The sequence below is a fragment of the Hyperolius riggenbachi genome, chromosome 7 (genome assembly GCF_040937935.1).
Source record: "Hyperolius riggenbachi isolate aHypRig1 chromosome 7, aHypRig1.pri, whole genome shotgun sequence".
NCBI classification, from domain to species: Eukaryota; Metazoa; Chordata; class Amphibia; order Anura; family Hyperoliidae; genus Hyperolius; species Hyperolius riggenbachi.
Genome location: NC_090652.1, coordinates 145196136 through 145217474, shown reverse-complemented (window position 1 = coordinate 145217474; position 21339 = coordinate 145196136). Strand labels below are relative to the sequence as shown.

Sequence of the window (21339 nt, the reverse complement as noted above, 5' to 3'; positions counted from 1 at the left end):
ATTTTTCAGACTTTCAGACCTGTGTTTTCTTGGCATTTCCTTTCCTCAAAGTATCACTTACCACAGGGTAAATTGCTGCAAATGGGAATATCACTATTAGTACACACATTTCTCAGTGTGCTCAGTGTTTGCTGTGTAGAAGTCGACCCTTATACTTTTATGAAGTGAATCAGACCTAAATTTCTAGACTTATACTTGAGTATATATGGTACTTCTCACCCAAATTAATTTTACCCCCTTTTCTCTGTTGGTGGTCTCTGTTCACTGCTGCGATTTTCATTCTCCCATTGTCATTTGCTGATGCGATTATCATTCTCCTCAATCCTCCCCCCCTAAACTGTCCCTACACTATGTTTCCTACACTACAATAGCCATATGGCTATGTCAAGGATTAGATTGTGAGCCAATCAGAGGGAAAGGACCGTTTCTCTGTACAGCGCTGTGCTAGACCGCAGCACTGTACACTTGTTTATTACCTTTGTTTTTTCTTTTCTCAGCCTGCCAGCTCCGATCGCGGCTGGCAGGCTGTTCGCGGTTGTCTCCCGTATCCACCTGCAGGGAACGTGCGCTTGCTCCCTGCTAATCTCACAAGGACTGCCATGATGCCAAACGGCGTTAGGCGGTCCTAGGGTAGCCACTCTGCGGCCGCCAAACGGCGTTAAGCGGTCGCAGAGGAGTTAAGGCATAAAACTATAATAAAGGGATAGAAAATTTAACACTTAAAATATGTAGTAATTAACTTTTTAAATTCTCCTAATATTAAAAAAAAACAAAACATAAATTACTACTCTAAATTGCCCTGGGATGTGTGTGTGACTTGCTTTTTGCACGTGCTGCAAAATATATATCCAAAATATATTATTCATGTAGGTGTACCTGTAAATCACACCAGGATATGCTAGTATTTTCTAAATCATGGGTAATAAATGTTAGATTACAGGTTTAGTTTACTTCTAGAGTGAAAGTAAAATCTCCTTGAAGCGCATCAGGCCTGCACAAGCAGATTTGGATGTGATTATTCCAGCCTACAGTAGTCCTGATAGGTGAAGGGGGATTATTTGAATATCTGCAGTATGAAGCAGATAAGTTTCTACCATTAACACTTGTCAAACACACAATACCTTTACGGAAACAGCACTAAAACCTTTTAGGTTGTTTTCCAGATGTATGCATTAATCCATCTCCAATTGTGAATGGAATATCTCACTGCACAATAAAGCCTTTTCTTGGGGTCTGATGCTAACAGGCACTTCTATTCCCTGCGGTGATAAATTACCGACAAGCAACCTTCAACGCTAATAGATTTTCCAAACTGGAGGAGTCTTTGCTTTGTATGTCATGGAAAACATATACAGCACTTGTATTGTTATCAGGCCTATGCCTGAACAAAGCTTTAAAGTGCAGCCTAATCCACTTGGAAATATAGAACATAATAAATCAACAGTGAATATACATGCTGGACTACAGACACAAAACGTAGCCACAAACTGCATTAAAAGATGGTTCATGGAAATATAAATCTATCTATGCAGGAAATAGAAAAGAGGTCATTTCCAAGAATAAAAACGCAATGCACAATGCCACTTGCATGCTATTAAAGGCCAGTGCTTGCCAGCAGTCCTATGCCTATGAGGAGGGCACTCACTTCTGCCATATTGCCTGTTATACAAGATGGCGCCTTAGAGGGCAGCTATGACGTGTTCTTTTTCACCCTATATGTTTTTTTTTAAATTTTACTTTTCATCAATTTCCTAGCTCAGCCGCTGCCAACCACCACCCCTAGGATCCAGCAGGAGATTGCCGAAATCCACAGCCACTGCTGCAGGCATTGCCGAGCTAGTATCAATCCCAGCCACTGAAGCAGACAGACCAGTGTACCAGCTGGAAGCCTGGTCAACCCCAGCCGACTCCACCACTGATAATTGCACCTCCACGTCTACCTATGACGAAGGTTCAACTCCCCACGGCACAGCCCTCTGGGACAGCCTCTCTGCCACCCAAGGAAGCAACCCTCTGAGCCTCCTAAGCTGTAGAGTACAACAAAGCAACTTTAGAGAGCCACAAAGCCAGGCCATATGGTGAAAGTCTGGGTGTACTGCATACTGCTTGCCCACAACCTACTGCCAGTTGCTGCACTGCCGTCCAATCTGTGTACCTGCTCTAACTGACTAAAAAGGGATCTCAGTGTCTGTATTAACTGATGAGTATGTTATTGTACTGTTATAATTTGTTTTGATCTATACTCCCTGGCCCTGTATGATATTGAAGCCCAGCCAATGTGTGACAGAGAATGATATTGAACTGTTTTTGATATGAATATGGACGGTTACTGCTATATAGCTTCCAGTATAATAAAGGACTGCTTTGCTGTCACAATTGTGCGTCTTGCCTCTCCTTGCTCCTGCACTGGCTCCTTGCTAGAGCGGTGGACGGTAACAATCACTCATTACCCTCCAGCCATTGGGTCCCACGCAACTTCTCCCTCCTCTGCCATGCTGGAGAGACGCCGACCCGACGGACTTCCGGGCTCAACGTCTCTCCCTCTGTTGCTAGGCATGCACGCGCCTCTGCTGCCCTCTTATGCAGTGGCCAAAGGCGGTACTGCACCTGTCACTAATTGAGAGGCAGGGTATAGAAGCCCTGCACTCTCACTGTTAGGATGCTGTTGCATCCTGGTCACAGTCACGGCATTTCGCCACCATTCTCCCTTTCTATTTCCTGGATCCCCCTCCTTTTTGGCATTCCCTCGACCAGGCTCTCCCCTCCAGGATCCCCTGCTGCTGAACCTGTCTACCTGTCAGCCTGCAGCCTAACACAGGATCCCTGCCTGTCAGTCCTAACCTGCTAGTCACTTCCCTGCCTGTATCCCTGCCTATCCAAACCCTGGGGTTTCGTATGTCATCATCAAGCCGGGACCCGGATATTCATCACAGGGCTGAGTGCAGAGTGGTAAACGGAGGCACCGGCTGCAGGATATTTGCAGGAACGACGCAAGGTGAGAGAGGCTGCTTACAGGTGCGCTTTTTTAGCGATCTGGCCACGGAGGAGGAGAGATAAATGACCACTGCAGTAATCGTTCATTCGTTAGGAGGTGGGGGGTCTAATTAACTATAAGGGAACATGTTCCCTTAACCAATTAGTAATGCAGTTGAAAGTACCAGAGGCCGCACACAGGAGCACGCCCAATCGTGCACAGCTGTGCTGCAAGGTAAAATCTTATATCTACGTCCTTGTGGCTTTGATAAAGTCACAGAGAATGTAGATATTCTGGAGCGGTGAAAAAAGTGGTTAAACTACTAAACTTGCTTACATATATTTTCAGTGCAGGTCTCCTGTAAGCTGATCTCTTGCATATGTTCATAGAAATACACGACAGAAACTATAGTTCAGCTTTGTTTTGGTTAGTGCATGGAACAATTGCATAATTTTATCTCATTAAATAAGAAGACTAAATGATGTGAAAATATCTGGGTTCCTATTACTGTACTGTCTTTAGTTTTTTTTTAATTATTTCTTTTCCATAACTTTACTCTGTAAAATGAGAACTGTGGCGTGCTGAGGATGTGGTTGAAATCCAGACGTGCTGCTGGCTATCAAATGTTTAAATCTCAGCACTCTCATTAACATCAGTATTCTTTGACAGCAAGATGAAACAGAGCTCAAAATTGACCGTTTGCCATGAAAATAATCAGCCCACGCTTTCAATTCTGAGTATTGTAATGGATTCTCAAGCTGCAGGTCTAGCTCTGTCTCCCTTAGGTGCTGAATGTAAAAGGGAAATGATGTCAACAGCCACATACACCCATTGCATGCTGAAAGGCTGCAGCATTCCTGCTCTGACTGAAGACAGAGTGACAGGAACACTCTACAACTCTGCATGCTGTGCCCACTGAGGTACAATTGTCACACAAAAGGTTTAAAGGGCCAGTAAAGCAACCCAGGTATGATTCACACACAATGATATGGTAGTGTTAATGTTCAGCACATGCTTCCTGCTCTGTATTTGCACTGAAGGGCACTTCTAGAATGCATAGTCCTCAATGGGAATACCTGCAATTTGCAGACATTCTTCTTGCTGGATTTTCTAGGCAGAAGGACAGTGACTAGCTGCATAAACCCAACTATGAAGGTTTTTTTTTTGCCCTCCAAAGCTGGACTATTAGAGGTAGTGGGCAAAAGTCAATTAGCACCACAGTCAGGCCCTCTTTCCATCAGCATTTGGTAAATACTCCAGCCTATACCAGTAATTCTGGAATGTAGCAATCACTGTATATGTTGGGATGAGCCAGTTGGAAACATTTTGTTTGGAAGACGTCTTAGACATACCATAGGGTTGCCATGTTTTATGTTGGATATTGGTTTTAATCTCTACAATATTATCACGGATCTACCAACACAACATTCTGCCTCTGATAAATTAGTCTGTTGAAGGCTGCAAAATATGCATCAGGCTATATGTTGTACTGACAGTAATTTTACCCTGACGTTTTTATGGCTTTTATGCCATAAAACCGTCTACTGTCCGTCAAGTCACGCTAAATTTTGATACAATACAATGTGTTTTATACATTGCAACACACCATGGGCCATTATATCTGCTCTGTTTTGTGTGCCTAATTTATCAGTATTATTATACAGGGGTGATTCCTCCTTACAATATTTTTGATAGTTGGGATTATTATTAAACTTGTTTCATAATGCTTGCAAGAAGTAGCTTTTAAGCATTTTGAGGCATTATGGAAGACAGGAAATAGGTTCTTCCTAAACCCCTCCTCATCTTGTGAAAACCATCCACTTTAAAAACACTGGTCAATTGTACCTATAGCATCGGGTCTTCAGGAATTTTCAGGCGTTTGACAAATGCCTGCAAATTCTTTTAAAATGCCTGTCACCTGCTTGAAAAACTGTGCAAATGTCATTAATTGATCCGTAGTTAATGGTGGTGGACTTTAGGTACCTGGAAAGTGGTAACCACACCGTAACAGCCCAAGTGAAATGGCCCTACATGTCAGACAGACCACCTTCGTGTCATCCTATCCTTAACTAGCCATGCTATTAGATGCTGAAAAAGGCCACATCAATCTACTGTTGTGTGAGGCAACCTCATGATATAACTGCATGCAGAGATGCTGCAAAAAATGATCCTGACAAAAGTAAAAGTTCTGCATATATTCTGTTATCTGGCTCAGACTGATAATGTAGCAGCTGTGGCTCTTCTCTCTGCAGTCCAATCACTCTCCTCATCCAGAGGCAAGGATCCATGATGTATGCACTAATGTACTACATGAATATGGCTTGATGTGACATGCAAGCCAAAGCTGCAGTCTGATGTGGGTGGACAGATTAGTAATCCTAATGCTGGAAATACACCATACGTTTTTCCGCTCGATAGATGGGTTTGATCCATAATTTTCGACATGTTCGATATTCCTTCCAATCGTTTTTTGGGTCGATTTCTCATAGAAGTGAATGGAAAAAGCTAAGAAAAACAAGCGGAAGATAAGAGAATCAAGCGGAAAAAAAACGATCGAATGGAAAATCAAGCAGAAAAACGTATCGTGTTTATCTAGCATAAAAGCCAACCCACTAAAATGTATTCCTTTTTATCTACGGTTAGTAAAAAAAAGGAAATCTGAAAACACATGAAAAGGCAAGCTTCTGGTTGGCAGCAGTAGCTTACTAGGTAAGGGTTAAGAGAAATGCTCTGATGAGTAGAGTTCTTTTACATACAAAAGACGGCTGCAGTGCCTACTCAATTCATGGTTTAATTTTCCTTCAGCTGTTGCTTATTTAAGTTTGGCTCCAGTCTGGGAGTCAGCAGCCAAGCTGCCTGTAACACTAGTCTGTCACTCTCTCCTATCACTGAGAGGAACTGGGGATCTGCAGCCAGGCTGAAAGAAAATAACTCATATACCATAAAGAAGTGTTTTGCCAGAAGTTTCACAAAACGTTTTCACCATTTGTGTTAGCTGACGGAGCACTCCTGATGAATCTCTACAGATCTGACGATTCTCAGCTGGAAATGCATATAAAGATGCTGGCAAGCTGCAGGGTGATGTACCTTAACTGGGCCAACAACTTCCACTTGGATTGCCCTTACTGACTGAGGCATAGGATGGCTGTCTACAATTAGTTACATACGGTACATCTATTCGTTTTGGTGACTAGACACAAAAATCACCTTTCTTGGTTATAATGTCCTGCCTGGTCACTACAGTCCTCCCCAATGCAGAGCTCAGTAATGGCACATGCATCCATCCAACCTGTGAGGAGAATTGCATCTCTCATGATTGGCTGAGCCCTGTGCTGGAGAAGGAGTCTATTCCACAGGCCTGAGCTATAGCAACTGGGATGGATTTTAAAACATGCACAGGACAGTCATTGCAGCCTGTGTTTTCACCTACCACCTAATTCTTTCAGGATCCTCAGAATTAATTAATAGATAACACTATGCTTTCATTAAAAGTTTACTGTATGTTAGTTATTACAACTACATTTAAATATTCAACTTCCCTTGCATATAATAGTTAATAAAGGGTCACTAAAAACTACTGTTCCTGAGTCTATTAAAACAATTGGAAGATGTATGGTTTTAAAAGAACAATCTTTTGTTCAAGGACACACGACTGATCACAGTCTCACTTCTGACGGTGCTGAATGAATCATTACATAGATAATGCATGATGTATAGTCATCCTGAAAGTGGCCACACACACAATACAAAAAAAACTCCATTTTACAGCAATTTGATAAAAATGATTGGTTGTACAAAAATATTATTAGAAATATATATTAGAGCGACAAATCTGATTACATTTCCCGGTTTTATCAAAGTCGATCAGGAGTGGCTTATTTTTTTCTGATAAGTTATTTTAATAAAAACTGAATAGTGTAGGATAGATTGTCAATGTCTTGATTTGCAGACCTAAGCAATTTTTTTTTATCAATCATTTTTTTCACATGGGTCAGATTTTCCAAATGTTACAATTAATCAGAAAATTAATTGTAATTCTTGAATTGAAAATAAATGTAACAAATTGTAGGGTATGTGGCCATCTTATTATTTAGTATTTAAACAGCGCTGACATTTTCTGCAGCACTGTAGAGAGTATATAGCCTTGGTACTAACTGTGCCTCAGAGGAACTCGCAATCTAATCTCTACCACAAGTCATGTGTCCATCATAGTCTAGGGTCAATTTAGGGGGAAGCCCACTAACTTATCTGTATGTTTTTGGAATGTGGGAGGAAACCGGAGTACCGGGAGGAAATGAACATACAAACTCTGTGCAGATAGCGCCTTGGCTGGGATTGGAAATCCGGGACCCAGCGCTGCAAGGCGAGAGTGCTATCCATGAAACCACTGTGCTGAGAACGGAGAAGACAGAGCTTGTGAAATACAGTATAATCTCCTTATAATAAACTCTGGTATAGTAAACTACCTCTCCAGGTCCCGGCCAATCTCCATTATAAGTCTATGGGAGCAACGCTTGGTATAGCAATTCCGTATATAATAAAACTTCTATTATAACAAAACATGTTCTTTGGCCCCCTACGTGACGCTGACTCTGCATATAGTAAACAATGGGCGGCGCATGCATTATATGCCAGTGTGAAACCTATGGTCAGCTGCTCTCTTCAGGCTGGTTGCAGGTGAGTTGATGCCCGATCACATTTATAAGACAAGAAGTATGGCACTGGCGCTGGATATCTTCCCTTGTTAGCGCGTGGAGCGCAGTACAGGCTACTTTCACTTGCAGTGCAAATCAGAGTGGGCTGTCTTGCTGCAAAACTAAGGAGAGTGGAGAGTAGAGTGCTAAGTCCCACCCACAGAGGTATCGGAGCCACTCGCATTACAGATGCTAGTGTCTTATAATGATTGGCTGTATTTTGTAGAAGACTTCATGATTGGCCCAAGAGTGAGCAGAAAGTTTTGCAGGACATGTGCTGCAAGTCCAGCCCACGGAGGTATTGGAGCCACTCACATTACAGGCTTATTATGATTGGCTGCATTTTTAAAAAGGGCTTCATGATTGGCTCAAGTGTGAACAGAAAAGTTTGCAGGACACATGCCGCAAGTCCCGCCCACGGAGGTATCAAAGCCACTCACAGGAAGCGAGTGGCTGCCTCTATTCAGTGACGGCTGCAGTTTTTAAGGATCCCTGAATACCGTACCAGTAATTTGTCCAGCCTGGCTATGCAGCCTAAGATTTACTTAACCTTGTAATCCACCAAATGTGCAAGCTGCTTGGACTGTACCTCCAATGGTAAGACAGAGTTGCTCCTTTGCAACTGAGAATGTACCAGGGCATGATGGGCCATTTATAGAACAATTTCGGATATAGTAAACTTCTGATACAGTAAACCACTTTTCCCAGGTCTCTTGGAGTTTACTATAACGAGATTACACTGTAATACATTCCTCTGGTTGATAACACATTTTAAAAGTTTTAAATTACAATAGTACAAAATCTTAATTATTGGCAAAGAATCAGATCCTGGTGTAGTGGCTGAAGTGTACAATTTATATTGCTGCTATGTAATGAAAAAACAGGACTGCTGGAAATATTATCATCTCAATGACTACCTCTAACCACAATCCTTCCCCAATCAGCTGTTCTAACATGTATAACACTAACCTTTCACCCCAGTTGCTGCTAATACCCACACATTACTGCCCAACACCAATCCATAACCATAGAGGAGACTAAATCTCTCTCCTTAGCATTAATAATCCTTCCTGGTGACCCAAAACCCAAATCAGCACGAGGAGCCGTGATAAACGAGTGCTTCTGGTACTGGGTCATAGTCATGTGAGGCAGAGACTGTCTGCATCCATAATGCTAAATTTGCTTTTCCTGGCAGGGGTCACACTTGCACAATTTTAATGCATTTTATGCAGTGTGAAAATGCACTTGCCTGCACAGCTACTGTATGTTATCCAGTGTACAGGTTTTTCTGTTTGCATTTTGCTGTTTTAGCTACACACATGGGGGCTTGATTCACTAAACCGTGATAAGACAAATATCACACGTTATCAAAAGTTATCACACGTTATCAAAGTTATCACACGTTATCAAAGTTATCACACGTTATCAAAGTTAACATGCCTTATCAGAGTAGCATAGTGAGTGCTACAAACGTATGCCTGCTAATTGGCAATGGCACTCGCCCTGCCCTAAGCCCCTGCGGGTTCGTAGCGCTCGCTATGCTACTCTGATAAGGCATGTTAACTTTGATAAGGTGTGATAACTTTGATAAGGTGTGATAACGTTTGATAACGTGTGATATTTGTCTTATCACGGTTTAGTGAATCAAGCTCATGGTGTGCAGAAAGCTGCACACGGAAAAACACATAAATGTATGTAGATGCTCTGCTAGTGTGATCCCTGCATCACTGGTTTTATAAGTATGGTTAATGTAATAAAACACGGACATACAAGAAATGTCACATCACTGCAGGATAATGAAGAACAATCATTACTTTCTAAATGATTACCATAAATAGAACAGTTATTCAAGTCAATATACTGCAGGTCATATGCAATGTGAAGCTATTTAAGGTGAGTTAATGCCAGGTACTTTACCTCCACTTTTAATGAGAATGTCAAACAGGTCATCCATCTGCTGGCTGTGCGCATTCATCACCTGGAGGGGGTAGCAGAGAATGTTGGTGATTTTCTAGTTCAGTGATTTAGGCATGGAATAATAAGATGTAATGTTGTATCATTTTGTAACATGAAGCTATAATGGTTCTGATAAAAAAGTATGTAAAATACCAACGGGTCTGTCAGAGATGAGGCAAGTTTATGTCCCAGACACAAAGTCCATAATACAAAAAGTTATTAATATTGTTACTAGTAGTCTTCTTTCACTCACAGTGGGAGCTGCGTTTCATTCACTATAAAAACAGGAACGCAATGCAATGGAAAAGTCACACCGCCCATTATGCGACCGTTGCGTCACATACAGTGAAGCATTCAATGAGAAATATGCTACACACATTATGCAGTATCACACTGCATGCACCGCGCTTGGATACTGTAGTCCATGCATTGCAATAGGCGCACTCTGAACTTTGCATAAACTTACTATTGCAGTGCGACTTCCTGCGTTAAAATGTCTCCGTTACGTCGCACCACCCCACTGTGATCTTAGCATCACACAGAGGACATTGTGTATAATGGTGTCAAAGCAGAACAAGTGTTTGTGTGCTTTACACACCATACTGAGTTTCTCACAGTCCTAGCACAGCATAAACTGATGGACAAGAGTCATGAAAAAATGCAAGCTGCAAAATATGTATGGAAGGGGACATACACAACCAGCTGCCCTGTGTACATATAAACACTGTAACAAGGTTTCCACTATACAGTCATTCATGACAAAGGGGACAAAACAAAGACCTTCACCAACACCTTACAGCAGACTTTCATCTGAGACAATGCTCACCACTAGCTCCATCTGAGGACCTCTCTCTGTACTCCCTCAGACCTGCTCTGCTACAAATGCAGAGGAGCATGGCTTTATTGCACTGTACAAAACATTTTCACACTAAATGGAGGGATATATGCTAGTTAGGCTAGAAGACAGAAGTTAAAGCAGAATCAACATTTCCTGACAAACTAGCACTAAAGTAGACACCCTTTCATGCAGTGTAAATACGCAAATATATACATGGAAGTTGGGACTATTTCCACAACACATCCGTTACTCTCCAACCTTTAAAATCTTTAAATGCACCCTCAAAACTCACTTTTTCCAACAAGCATAAACACACAACATACACAAGCATAAACACACTGCCTCTAGGTATGATATATTGTATACTACCCTATCTCGTTACCTTCCTATTCCTTTAGATTGTAAGCTCACAAGGGCAGGGCTTTCTCACCCTTTATCTTGGAATTTGTTATACATCATCATGTTACAGTTGTCACTGTAATAACCATTATCATTCTATATTTTGTACCAGTGTATATATTTGGTGTACACCGCTGTCTGTATTATTATGTACCCCATGTTTACTTTGTACAGCACCATGGAAAATTTTGGCGCTTTATAAATCAATATCAGGCAGGCTTTTACAGCACTGAGGGAGGTGCTGTGCAAAACAACAACTACTTGTTGTAGTAGGAGGAGTGTATGGGGGGGAGGAGCAATGTCCGCTCTGTGGTACATCTCCTAGAACAGAATAACCACCCATTATCATAAAAGGCTGTGTTCTGAAGTCCACTGCAAATAGGATTTTTACTAATTTTTCTTTGTTTTGTGGCTCTAGTGAATCCTTTAAAAGAAGTATAAACAGACAGGAACATTTAGGTAGCATTGTCAGGATGTTAAACCCTCCTGGCCCAGATTAGAGATGGGAAGTTCGGATCTTTTCAATGATCCGGATGATTCGAATCGGATCATTGAAGAGATCCGGATCTTTGATCCGAATCTCGGATCATTTTACTACCAGAAGCATTCGGGGGTGAAATGAACAGCGGGACAGGTCTGTGGACAGGAGAAGGGGAGGGGGGTGGACACACAGAGAAGGGGAGAAGATGGACAGAGGGCAGGGAGTGGACAGAGAAGGGAAGAGGGACGAGCTTAGAGCAGAAATGTTTGCACGTAATACCCACATGCTGAAGTCATATGCTTTACATATATTTCACCTATATGCTCATCTGTGTACTTTGAAAGAAAAGGTGGCACAGTGAAAGAAAGCATTCCCAGAAGATAAGTGCAGCTGTTTAGTGCCGAGTGCAGGAGGATTATATTGCCTTTCAATCACACTGTCTGCAAAGTTACTGAGCTGTGCTGAGCCAAAAGCTTCCAATGTGTTCACTGTGCAGCACTACGGAACAGACAGCCTATAATGTGCAGCGCATTGCAGCCAGTATGTGTGTTCTACACATATCTGGCAGTGGCACCCATGTCCCCTCTCTCTCATCTACCTGTCTCCCTGCAAGGCTGGCTCCCATCCAACAGAGCGATCCCTGCTTCCAGGACCCCGCTGCCCGCTAAGAGGGGGCGTGTCGCTCCTGGCCCCGCCCCTTTTGCGATCCGAATCGTTCATTTTGATGATTCGGATGATCGACTCATAAAATAGATTCGGATCAAAGATCCGAATCGTTCATGATCCGGACAACACTAGCCCAGATCATGCTGCAGAGCAAGCCCTCCAGTGAGCAGTGAAAGAAAGTGGTGTAAGCTGTGGAACACATTGGCCTGCAAACCATCTGCAGCTCTGCAGTCTCAGAATTAGGGCCCCAGCAATATCTGTAAAGGAATGTAGCTAGCAAGGCCTCTAGGTGCACAAGAACAAAGCCAGGAGGATACTAAGTCATTCGGCAGAAAATCCAGTGAAGTAACATCTTTAGAATTCTTTTTATTTCTTGTAAACTACGCCCTACAGTCCCAGCAAATGCAGTTACTAGAAAGAGGGCTATGAACATGCAAATATGCAATAGGATGGCTGGGAGACCAGGAATCTGCAGGTTCTGTATCAGCTTATGTTCCTATGTTGTGTGTCACGGGTGGAACGTGGGTATAGTGGATTTCACTAGGATCCTGGGTTCAAATCCCACCTGGCATAATACCTGCATCAAGTTTGTAGGTTTCTTCTTTGTGTGTGTCTGGGTTTCCCCCAATCACTCCAGTTTCCTCCCCTATCCCCTCAAAAATACTGATCATTTAATTGAACCTTCCAAATATGGCCCTTAGAGACATTAAAGTGTGACTATGGCAGAGATTAGATTGTGAGCTCCTCTGAGGGACAGTTAGGGACTTGACTATGTACACTGTAAAGTGTTGTGTAAGATTGTCCAGGGCCGGGACAAGGTTCTCCAGCCCTAGAGGCTGAGATCTTGAGTTGTGCAGCCGCCACCCTACCCCCCCCCCAAACACACAGTTGTGCCGGTCCAAGAATAGGTAGCAGAAGTTCCCCCTCCCCAGTATAATAGCAGTAGCAGTATTAGGTAGACCCCTGCAGTAATAGCCATATGTGCCTAAGGAAGCCCCCCTCCCCATAATAGCCAGATGTGCTTCAGGTAACCTTCTCCCACCCAGTTATAGCCAGATGTGGTAGCCCTTCCTCCACCTATAGCCAGATATTCCTCAAGTAGCCCCCACTAGTGCAGTGACTGACAAAAGGGGGGCCGTGGGGATGGAGAATAGAAGTCCGGTCATCCTCCCCATGCCTTTGAAGCCATGCGCCCAGAGGCTGAAGCCTGTCCAGCCTCTGCCTTGGCCCTGAAGAGGTTTATGCTATATAAATACATAATAATAATCCGCCCGGACAAGCACGTGACCAAGCATTACTTGAGCGCGAAACTGCCGACACCCGCCTGTAACACCCATATGTCTGTGCTATAATGCATGTCACAGGCTGCTATCTATAAGCAAAACAGCAAATGAGACAATGCCCGGTCTGCGTCTCTTATGTACTACAACTCGTGTTTCTTCATCCCTCTTTACACTGAGTACATCCTGCAGGAGATGCAGCCAAGTTAAAGGTGAAGACGGGAGAATACAAAATTGCATGCTGTACAGTGTATCTGTCCTTATTTTGAGCCATATTTTACACAACACAGCGGGCTAAAAGAGCTGAGCTTTATAGTGATGGTGCAGCAGCCCATCAATAAACTGCTAACAGAGATGGTGTCTGGCTTCCACTATGGCGACTGACATGAATGGTGTCTTCTTGCAGCAGCTGCATGCACTGAATTAGCAGGACGGACAAGCCACTGCTTTCCCACATTGTGTGGTTTTCCAGAATATTGAAAGATGTGCACACTGTACTGTAGACAGGTTTAGAATGATTCTATAGGTCATGGCAAGGGAGCGTCTATCCTTTGCTCTGCATCTATAGCTGACCTAGACAGTTACACATATGTTTAAATGCTAAGATGTATTGGGTGTTGTCCTTCTGTAATCTATGAAAACAAGTCTCTTTTTATATTAATTTCCTCTTTATCCAGCATAAATGGTGAAGTCATTCAACGGCTTCCACTTCTGTCTGGCAGATGTGTCCAATACCTGAGCAGTGACCCTGGCGTTCTATTAAGATCGCCAGGGCGGCTGCGGGAGGGTTTTTTTTAATAAAAAAAAACTATTACATGCAGCCAACTGAAAGTTGGCTGCATGAAAGCCCACTAGAGGGCGCTCCGGATGCGTTCTTCTGAAGTAACAAGGAAGGCTCATTGCGAGCAGCCTTCCTTGTTTCGCTTACCTCGTCGCCATGGCGACGAGCGGAGTGACGTCATGGACGTCAGCCGACGTCAGTCGCCTCCAATCCAGCCCTTAGCGCTGGCCGGTGTAATGTCAGAATGGGCAGCCCGGAAGCAGCCTTCCTCACTGAGTATCACGCATGCTCAGTGGGAAGTTAGACATTATTTACCTGAAACAGTGCTCAACAATAGAAATTAGGCATGATCAGTGTTTCCAATTGCTATCGAGTTGTTAGCGGGCACCAGGGGACATCTGTATACACTTGGTAACAGAATGCAAGCATCTCGAACATTTCAGACGTCTTAAGTTGGAAGTGTGAACAGGCCTAAAGCTCATCATAAATTGGAGAAATACAGGTTGGGTTAAAGCACACTTGAACTAAAAGGGAAATGGTGGCTGACATATTCATTTCCTTTTCAACAATTCACATTGTCTGGCTTGTCCTTCTCCTCTGCATCCAATACTTTTAGCCATTGGCCTCGAACAAGCATGCCAATCAGGTGTTTGTGAATGAAGTCTGACTAGATTAGCCACATGCTTGTTTCAGGAGTGTGATTCAGATATTACTGACACATGAAAGATCAGCAGGACTGCCAGGCAACTGGTATGGTCTAACAGGAAATAAATATGGCAGCCTCAATATACCTCTCTGTTCAGGTGCACTTTAAAGAATAACATACTAAATACTAGCAACAGATTATTATTATTTAGTATTTATATAGCGCCAGCATCTTCCGCAGCGATGTACAGAGTATATATATTGTTTTGTCACTAACTGTCCCTCTGGGGAGCTCAGTCTAATCCCTACTATAGTCATATGTCTATGTATGTATTGTGTAGTGTATGTATCGTAGTCTAGGGACAATTTTTAGGAGGAAGCCAATTAACTTATCTGTATGTTTTTGGGATGTGGGAGGAAACCAGAGTGCCTGGAGGAAACCCACGCAGACACGGAGAGAACATACAAACTCCTTGCAGATGTTGACCTGGCTGGGATTCGAACCAGGTACCAAGCGCTGCAAGGCGAGTGCGCTAACCACTACGCCACCGTGCTGATCCACCTTATGGTATAGAAGAGGAGACCATAAGAGGATGGGATTCATCCCTACATTTCTATATGTAGGAGTTTGTATAGCGGATCTACCTATAGATAAAAATGGAAAATTTCTGGCAGATGATGTTCAAATAGTTCTAGGAAAGTTTAAAGCACTATCCGAATCACAGCTTAAAATCAGTCCTGTAAGCCTCATAATGGCAGAAACATACACTGAACTGGGCCGATGGACTGTTTTAGGTCACACATATCCCCAGACAGAGAAGATTACAGCAGAGTGTTTCAATTACCAGCAAAAATACCATGACAACTCCCATAGTTTAAAAAAAAGGGGATAAACCTATGTAACCAATTTCAAAAGGCATGCATGCTTGATGTTTTCATAGGATTTTAATATAAGATGTTTCATCAATTGCTTGCTTAACCTTAAAGAATCCCGAGCTGCAGAAATTCAGCATGTTCTCATTACGGTAAGGCCATACATTCATCAGATTTAAAAAGGTTTCATTAATCTTACTGAAACTTGATAAATGCCTTAAATGCATAAGCCATATTAAATGCGTGCAGAAATTATCAAACAATGCTGTGCAGCTGCTACAGTTTAACCCCTTTGTGATGAGAAAGATTGTGGTCCTTTTCAAGCCATACTGTGTTTTACCAGCCAGGACCTGATCTGCCAGCCTCTTCACTGTGACCATGGTTATATAACGAATCCTACACACTTCAAACATTTGCTGCCATAAACTACCTCTACATATCATTTTAGAGTAGTTTTAGGTGAGTATGTGGCTTAAGCAAACAGTTAAAAGATCACAGGCTCCTTCCCTGCAAAGCTTTCATGGGGGCCCTCTTTGTACATTGCTGACGCTCCACCACCCACCTCCCTTCCAGTAATAGTCTATCTTCTGATCCCCAACTTGGAGGGGATCTCGGACTTCCTTTCCTCCTCCATTAAGGCCTCCACTCCCATGCCCCCTGGCTGTCACCACCCATCCTTTCCTTCAAAAGTCTCACAGATCTACACAGAAAACATCAAACACAACATTTGATAAGTGTAGATATTGTTTGTGGACTGTACCTCTGGCAGGTACTTGCATCTCTTTCTCTACGGGGATTAAGTTGCCTAATGTTGGCTTCTAATTGGCTGTGAAGACAGACCATTCAGAGCCTGGCATCCAGTTTCACCTTGGTCTGTATGGACAGCCAATCAAAATCCGACATCTGACAGTTCACATCCTGCAGAGAAAGGGAAGAAACGGACTATGATTGGCTGTGATAATGCCACCCCCTGCTGAGTAATGAGCAGCTACTGAAATCAAATGCTATGTTAGAACACTTCTTGGCATTTAAGGGTGTTGAAGCTGAAATCAAGTGGAAGTCATAGAGCAATAATTTGTGTCGTTAATAATTTTAAAATCATGTTCATGCAGTGACAGGTACCATGTTTGACTGCACAGTCAGCTAAACCTTCACACACTCACATGCAAATGTTCATACAAATTCTTTCACAGAAATCAATCATCCAGGAACCACTGCTATCCCTACAGCTAAATTAAAATCCAGGGTCTTGGTACAAAAGAATACATTCTCTTGCGTAGTCACCTACACCACGCAGAGGTACCCCAGTATTTGTAGGTGTCCTAACAGCTGGGAAACCTGTGAATACTGGGGTAACTCTGAACAGTGTAGGTGACAACACAAGAGAATGTATTCTTTTGCACCAAGACCCCGGCTTTCAATTTAGCTGTGGGGATAGCAGTGGCTCCTGGATAATTGATTTATGTAAAAACATTTGTATGAACATTTGCATGTGAGTGTGTGGAATGGTTACCTGACTTTGCAATTTTGTTGGACACGCCCCATTCTGAAATCTGTATGCCACAAGACTTTAAAAAGGAACTCCAGTGAAAATAATGTAATAAAAAAGTGCTTCATTTTTACAATAATTATGTATAAATGATTTAGTCGGTGTTTGCTCATTGTAAAATCTTTCCACTCCCAGACTTACATTCTGACATTTATTACATGGTGACATTTTTACTGTGGGCAGGTGATGTAGCTGCTGCTAGCTGTTTTGGCAGTTGGAGACAGCTGTAAACAGCTATTTCCCACAATGTAACAAGGTTCCCAGACAGGAAACTGCCAAGAGTACCTCGGTCCTCAGAGCTTCTTGTGGGAGGGGTTTCACCACAATATCAGTCATACAGCGCCCCCTGATGGTCGGTTTGTGAAAAGCAATAGATTTCTCATGTAAAAGGGGGTATCAGCTACTGATTGGAATAAAGTTCAATTCTTGGTCGGAGTTTCTGTTTAACCTATTTTGGTTCCTGGACGTAGAAACTACGTCCAGGAACCATGCGCTCTACCGCGGCTGATCGCGCACGTGCACGCGCACTCCCGGCCGCGGATTCGGTAGCCACGGAATCAATGTATCGGGCTATGGTGCCCGATCACGGATTCCTCTCCCCCGCTGAAAAAGCGACAGCTTCTCTCGGAAGCTGTGCTTTTTCTGGCCGTTGCCTCCCCCCTGCGTCACCAACACACAATTACATTATAAAACTATAGTTTACATCCCACCCTCCCAAAAATACCCAAATAAAATGTTTAATATAAAAAACAACAACATTACAATAAAAAAAAACAAAAAAAAATGTAAATATTTACCTAAGGGTCTAAACTTTTTAAATATCAATGTAAAGATGAAATATTTCTATATTTTTTTTATTTTAAACTTGTAAATAGTGATGGATGCAAAACGGAAAAAATGCACCTTTATTTCCAAATAAAATATTGTCGCCATACATTGTGATAGGGACATAATTTTAACGGTGTAATAACCGGGTCATATGGGCAAATACAATACGTGAGTTTTAATTATGGAGGCATGTATTATTTTAAAACTATAATGGCTGAAAACTGAGAAATAATGTTTTTTTCCGTTTTTTTCTTATTCTTCCTGTTAAAATGCATTTACAGTAAAGTGGCTCTTAGCAAAATGTACCCCCCAAAGAAAGCCTAATTGGTGGTGGAAAAAACAAGATATAGATCAGTTCATTGTGATAAGTAGTGATAAAGTTATAGGCTAATGAATGGGAGGTGAACATTTCTCAAGTGAAAACGACGGAACGCAAATGGGTTAAGGTTCCTACACACCTACCAACTATATGTCCAACTATCTGCCAAACTTGTCTGTTAAGCCCAATACAACTTTTGTTGTGTAACAAGTTGAAACAACTAAAAAAAAAGTATTTTGCTATTGTTCAAACAGCTGATAAGACTGATAAGACGTCAATCCAACTGTTGGATTGCCTTCTTATCAGCTGTTTAAACAATAGCAAAATACTTTTTTTTAGTTGTTTCAACTTGTTTCACGACAAAAGCTGTTTGACAATTGTGCTGCACAAAAGACCACTGTTGAGCGTGTGAATGGGGCTTAACAGACAAGTTTGGCAGATAGTTGGACAGATAGTCGGTAGGTGTGTATGAACCTTTAAACAGAGTTGGACATGGCTCCTGTTGCAGGAAGTGGCAGAAGTGTGTGGCTTCTGCAAATCACAGCTGCATTATCGATGGGCAGAATGAGACCTTATCCAGCCTGGCGATCACGGCTGCAACAAGCTGAGAAACAACAAACGGGTATCACTAAGCTTTGATATTAATCTGGACCTCAGTGAAGTTCACAATCTAATTCCTTTGTCACATTCTAAGGCCAGTATGGGATAACTTGATATCAGCATATGTTTAGGTTGTAAGAGGAACCTGAAGAACTCCAAGGAAACCCACATTAACTCCATGTAAATAGTGCTGCTCACTTAGGCATTGTGCTACATATTGAAAGTAATGTCCTCAGTTTCATAATGCTTGCACACCTACTTACAGACTAGAAGGGCAATGGATGCAGTTTGAATGATGAGACTCTACAGAGGTGTTTTCTCAACTCCAATCCTCCCAGAAGGGCCAGTTTTTCAGGATTCTGCTCATTTTCCCTGGAGATACACTCTACATGGCTTGCTCAGTAATTACCATAAAACCAAAACCAAGAGTTTTGCCATGACTGGAGCTAAGGTGAATTGCCCCATGCATTGCACCGTGCCATCAGTATAATAGCTGCACTGACATATTTAATACATTAGTAAAAACAACTCAGAATACCCATATATGTTTAAAGTTGCACCAACACTTCAAGGGCTTTTTGTAATTCCTGTCCCTTAAAGAGAAATTCCAACCTAGAATTGAACTTTATCCCAATCAGTAGCTGATACCCCCTTTTACATGAGAAATATAATGCTTTTCACAAACAGACCATCAGGGGGCGCTGTATGACTGATTTTGTGCTGAAACCCCTCCCACAAGAAGCTCTGGGTACTGCGGTACTTTTGGCAGTTTGTTACAATGTAACAAGGTTCACAGACAGGAATTAGCTGTTTACAGCTGACTCTAACAGCCAAAACAGCTAGGAGCAGCTACATAACCTGCCCACAGTAACAATGTCACCATGTAATAAATGTCAGAATGTAAATCGGGGAGAGGAAAGATTTTACAATGAGCAAACACTGACTAAATCATTTATACATAATTATGGTAAAAAAATGAAGCACTTTTTTTTTTACTACATTATTTTCACTGGAGTTCCTTTAAGTGTGTCAGTCGGAGACAATAGAATATATGGTGGTTTGATCTAGAACACTGCTCTAGAACACACCTCAGAGACAGAAGCTTGTAAGTTACGTGCCTGCTTGATAGCCTCTTCATAGCGCGGAGGGTCCTTGGGTTTAGCTGTGGAGTTGTTGAACACAGAATGTTGAACCATAAACTGCTGGGATGGGGAAGAGGAGTTGGGCTGCTGAAATAAAACAGACAAAAAAAAAGGAATTGGCAATCAAAAAGGTAAGCTCAACAGTCTGAGATTAAATGCTAGCTTAGTATATCACAGTCTTAAATGTTCTGTGTGGAACTAGTCTCCTGCAGATAAGCATACCATGTTATAGATGTGATTACATGGCATGAATGAGGGGGGGGGGGGGGGGGGAGTTGTAAACACATCCGGTATCCCAACAATCAGAAGAAACAGAAAAAAAGTGAAATCTAGGCTATGTGCGATATTGTAGATAAGATTTTAAACAATACCTGTCAGTCCTGCTGGTATTTCTGGCATCAGCAGTGTGTGAAACAAGTATGCAGCTACTCTAGTCAAGACATCAGTGAGAGAATGGGATTTGTATGCTTGTCTATGGCTTAAAGTGTACCTGAGATGGCTTCAATGCAGTTATTTATACTTACCTGGGGCTTCCACCAGCCCCATGCGGTCTGTGGGCTCCCTCGCCGTCCTCTCCGGCCGCTCCATTCTCTAGATATCCTCGCAGGTAATCCGACCAGTTGTGGCCAGTCGTGCGCCAAAGAAGAGCGGGCACAGGGAAGAGAGAGGCCGGCCTAATTACCGATAAGGATATCTAGTGAATGCAGTGGCCAGAGAGGATGGCGAGGGAGCCCACAGACATCATGGGGTTGAAGGAAGCCCCAGGTAGTTATAAATACCTGCACTGGGGCCATCTCAGGTTAGATGCAGGGGGCCAGTGGGACAGCCAGGCAATGTGCATTGTTTAAAAGGAAATAAATGTCAGCCTCTATATTCCTCTCACTTCAGGTATGCTTTAAAGGTGCATTAATGGAATTCAGTATAGTTCTTTAATCATTCCCCAATTTGCAAGCATCTACTGTATATATCAACAACATACAGCCCTTATACTGCAATTATTTTCTACCTCCATAGTCACATGATCACTCAATACATCATGGACTGACAGACAAGGTCCAACACATCTCTCATTAAGTAATATAAAGGCTAATAGTAAAAAACCCTAAGCTCTGTACACACACTAAGGAAAACTTGGCTGAGATCATCGTTCTGGGCCATCTTGCTAGGTCTCCAGCAATTGGCCACAGCAGATTGCTAAACTATACACAAGCTCTGTGCTAGTTTGTCACCCATGCTGCAGGAAACCAGTCGCTTGTTTGCCACCCTTCTCTCTTCACTGAACAGTGAGTGTATACAGTGCTCATTCCCTGCAAT

The 21339-nt window shown here is 42.5% G+C and overlaps 1 protein-coding gene across 11 annotated transcripts in view; it reads right to left on the bottom strand.

Moving 5' to 3' along the window:
• Positions 1-21339, bottom strand: part of MRTFB (myocardin related transcription factor B) — a 422849-nt gene that overhangs the window by 11852 nt on the left and 389658 nt on the right. For 8 of the 11 annotated variants that reach the window (XM_068244719.1, XM_068244720.1, XM_068244729.1 and 5 more), the window contains 2 exons: positions 19972-20112; positions 9586-9646 (listed from right to left, as the gene is read on the bottom strand). In XM_068244719.1, coding sequence (XP_068100820.1) covers positions 9586-9646; positions 19972-20112 — 202 coding nt within the window. The remainder of the gene's footprint in view (positions 1-9585; positions 9647-19971; positions 20113-21339) is intronic. The other 3 variants (XM_068244721.1, XM_068244725.1, XM_068244722.1) reach the window with 2 other exon arrangements.